A 3587-nucleotide genomic window follows, 5' to 3' on the forward strand; every position below is an offset into this window, starting at 1 on the left:
CGTCGACGATGGAAGAGGCAACTCAATTGCCTTAGTTGTGGAGTAATGTATAAATAGTGCCTCGGCGACAGCTTGGTGTAAGCCGTCGGCAGAAAGGTTAGATGCAACTCCTATGGAGTTGGTCAACGCAGACGTTGTCTGCTACAAGTCCGCCAAGCGCGGTCATGTGATGGCTCGCTGTTATGCCAGTGTAGCTGCTGATGCTAAGACGCCAAGAAAGAGGACTTGATACTCTAAGGACGATCTCAGAAACTAGCGTGGACGGCGCATGAGGCTTCTGCATCGACCACTGAGGGCTCGGGAAATGCAGGAGCATAGTAGGGGCGAAATGCCCCTATGAGCGGGCTCTGAAGCTACCTTAAAGCTCAGAGTTATCGATCAAATGGTTAGCATGGTTCCTGAGGTTTCGAAAGCTCGGACCACAACTCTGCTGGTCTATAGCGCTCGAGTACGAGAGTACGTGATGACCCTTCTCGTGGATTCGGCTGCATCGCAGAATTTTGTGAAACTCGCGGCTCTAAATCGGAGACCGGCTATGTATGAGTCGCTCTGCCACGGATTTCAACCGGTGCAAGATTTAAATTGCATCGGTTGACTCGTGAGGCAGGACTTCCATGCCTCACAAGGGGTGATCCCTGTCCGTGTTGAGTCGACAACACGATACGAGAGAAAGGAAATGTATATTCCCTTTCTTCGCCCTGTGGATGGGCTCGCATCTCTATGGAGATGCGCGATGAGATTGACGTGCCAGGATGGCAAGCGAGAAGAGGCGGCCGTTCATTTAGCGAACGGCGCGCTCGTAAATCTGAAGGAGCTCTAGTTGAACTCGCCTTCAGTTTTAGTGATTTCTATCGACTTGCAAACATTGAATCTTGCTTCGGTACGTGGCCTTCCTCCGGGGTTTCAGGCTTAAGAATCACTTCAAGCCATGATAAAGCTATTTGCGCGTGCTCTTTACCATACAAACGAGCCATCACTTCCTTACCTTCCTGTCTACGACCTTGATTCAAAATCCATGCTGGGCTTTTAATGCAGAAAATTGGCGCCATTTTGAGAAAGATAATACCTAGCACGACGGGAAGTGCAGCAAGGTATCGCTATCCTGAGCTCGTGTTTAGAAAGAAAAAGCAGATAGCCGGCACTAGAATACCAAACGTCGTGAAGATTTGGAGACCAAGGCCAAGCGTGTTTCGCATGTGAGGTGGTGAAAGCTCATTAATGTAGCCACTAATGGTGGCTGTAGCCGTACCGGATGCGATTTCGGCAATAAGACGGCCTAAAGCAAACAACCAAATATATGATACGGATGCCTGCACCACACCACCAGCGATAATAAAGATACAATTCAGCATCAACGTCTTTTTACGGCCAAGACGATCGCTGAAGTGGCCACAGCATAGCGAGCCAATCATAGCGCCAAAAATCCATCCATTGACGGCAAATGTCCACTCGAGCCTTGAGTGACCAGGAAACGCGAGGCACGTATCTTTGGCCACAGGGCGTGCATCGCAATTGTCTGCGTCATCAAACTGCGACAAATTCATTTGCAAGGTGGACCATCCGCTTTGAAATGGCTGCATCCAGGACAATAGAGCAGTGGTATAGAGTGTTGCTTTGGGCTTGATAACACGAGCAGCGGCCTTATTAGTCTCGTTAAAACAATTGCACCGCCATCCTTGGGGGTGGTTCCTTCCATGTACTCGGCCATTTTCAACTTGCTCGCAGAAAGAAGTTCACGGTGCTAGGAATGGAAAGTCCGAATCTCCTCATCCCCCCTAGGTATGCCATGGTTGGCAAGACACCAACCATAAATAGACCGGCGTGCACGCACAGTTGCTAACTCGACGCAGGACACTGGAAAGGATTTGCTCCTGGGAGAGGCCTATGCACGTGTTTATAAGGATTACGCATCACTGTAGACCGCAATAAACAAACCGCACCTCTGGCCTAAGATGGGTCACAATGAGGGCGTTGCCCGGACCGAATTATTCCGACCTCATCCTGCTATTTTTGAAGAGGCAGTTGTCATAGCGCTACGCGCTGAGTTCGACTTCAAGTCTGCTCGCGTTACTGTTTATCGAACAAGCTTTTCGAGCACATGAGTTCCATATAATAGACCGGAACCCATGGATTTAAGCCTCGTTGATGAAGGAGAAGAGGCTCTTCAAGCTGTGGAACAGCATAAGACCATCCGTAGATGTTATAGGTGCGAAAGCACGAAACATTTACGTCCGGCCTGCCACTTACGAAATTCGCGTAAAGCTCGAAAGAGCTCCAATTCCGACCTATATCAGAGATCTAGTACGGTGCGGGAAAACGTCGATACCCAGTAGGTGCCGGGCGCCCTACTGGGGAAGCCGTAGGCTCTGTTGAACCTCTAGGAGGTGAGAATAAACAGAATCTAGCCTTAACTAGCTCGGTGCTTAATGGCACGGGGCGAGAGTACAAGTCTGGCTTGTTCGTCGCTCAAGCGACTGTAAAGAGCTTTGATAAGCCGTGGTCACTTTTAATTGACTCAGGAGCGTCTTGCAATTATGCCCGACGCCTATCCTGTGAAGGAAGTCAACAATACGTTGAGGCGATTAAAGCGCATGAAGGTGATACGATCTCTATCGCTAGCGACTGGGACTCGTTTCACTGCTCCCAAAGTTCCATTGAACTTGGGTACCCCTCATCTTAAAACTCTAGGGAGTTCGAGGTACCCCTTCGGCAAGATTACCCGTACGCCGTTGACGTTTTTGAGCGCAAAGCTCAGGGTCAACGCACGTCAAACGACGCTTATCACCACTAGACGTGGGATTAGGTGGATCTATAGCCTCAGTGCGGCTTCGATCCATGGCTGTACGGTCAACCGAAGCACTGAAATATCGGCTAGACCTTTTTTCGTTTCGTGGCATAAATGCCGAACGGAACTGGCCTTTGGCCTTAAGCTTGGCGAAAACAAAGCGAAGCTTCCGTTCCAAACGAACATCACCGCGGACTCTCTGATATTCCAAATATTTAGGAGGCGGGCCCGGTGAACCCGGTTCTCAAATGAGACTGGTGGGTGGACGATATGCACCCGAGTGGACGAAAGCCTGTTTCAGGCTAAAGTCCTCCTTGATAAACACAGTTACCTGTGTTTGTTTATCAATTGGATGACTCACGATCAACTAACCTGGTATTGTGTATGTTGGGCATAATAGTGAATGTCACGCTTACCCTGCTTTAAATCCAGGAGCTCAGCCCGAGCTCTGAATTCGGCACGTGGCAGCTCAACTGTTTGTCTGAGCCGGGTCTTAAAGACCTCATACGACCTAAAGACTAATGGGTCGTGAAGCTTGAGCCCCACGGCCCAAGATTTGGCACGTCTGGCTGAGTTGGACATGCCAAATTTCACTTTCGTCGCACCATCACTGGTACGACCAGCTTCTATGGAGTCGTCTAACTCGACGAACTATCTCAAAGAGAGTCGTCTTGACTGCCTCAAACTTAAACATATCTATTTTTAAGCTGTTGGGTCGACGCGGAAGCGTCGACCATTAGCAGCATATAAATGCTGCTGCCTCCACAGTTTCATCTATTGAGCACCCTGTTCTCTCAATTTT

General features: G+C 49.4%; 1 protein-coding gene across 1 annotated transcript; it reads right to left on the minus strand.

Annotated features, from left to right (window-relative positions):
- Positions 1 to 1097: 1097 nt before the first annotated feature.
- CCR75_006764 (uncharacterized protein) lies at positions 1098 to 1544 on the minus strand (the record flags this gene model as incomplete). The annotated part of the gene is made up of 1 exon (XM_067964832.1): positions 1098 to 1544. One exon carries the CDS (start codon positions 1542 to 1544, stop codon positions 1098 to 1100), a length of 447 nt encoding a protein of 148 aa, XP_067815306.1.
- Between the last annotated feature and the right edge of the window lie 2043 nt (positions 1545 to 3587).

Source organism: Bremia lactucae, linkage group LG1, assembly GCF_004359215.1.
Source record: "Bremia lactucae strain SF5 linkage group LG1, whole genome shotgun sequence".
NCBI classification, from domain to species: domain Eukaryota; phylum Oomycota; class Peronosporomycetes; order Peronosporales; family Peronosporaceae; genus Bremia; species Bremia lactucae.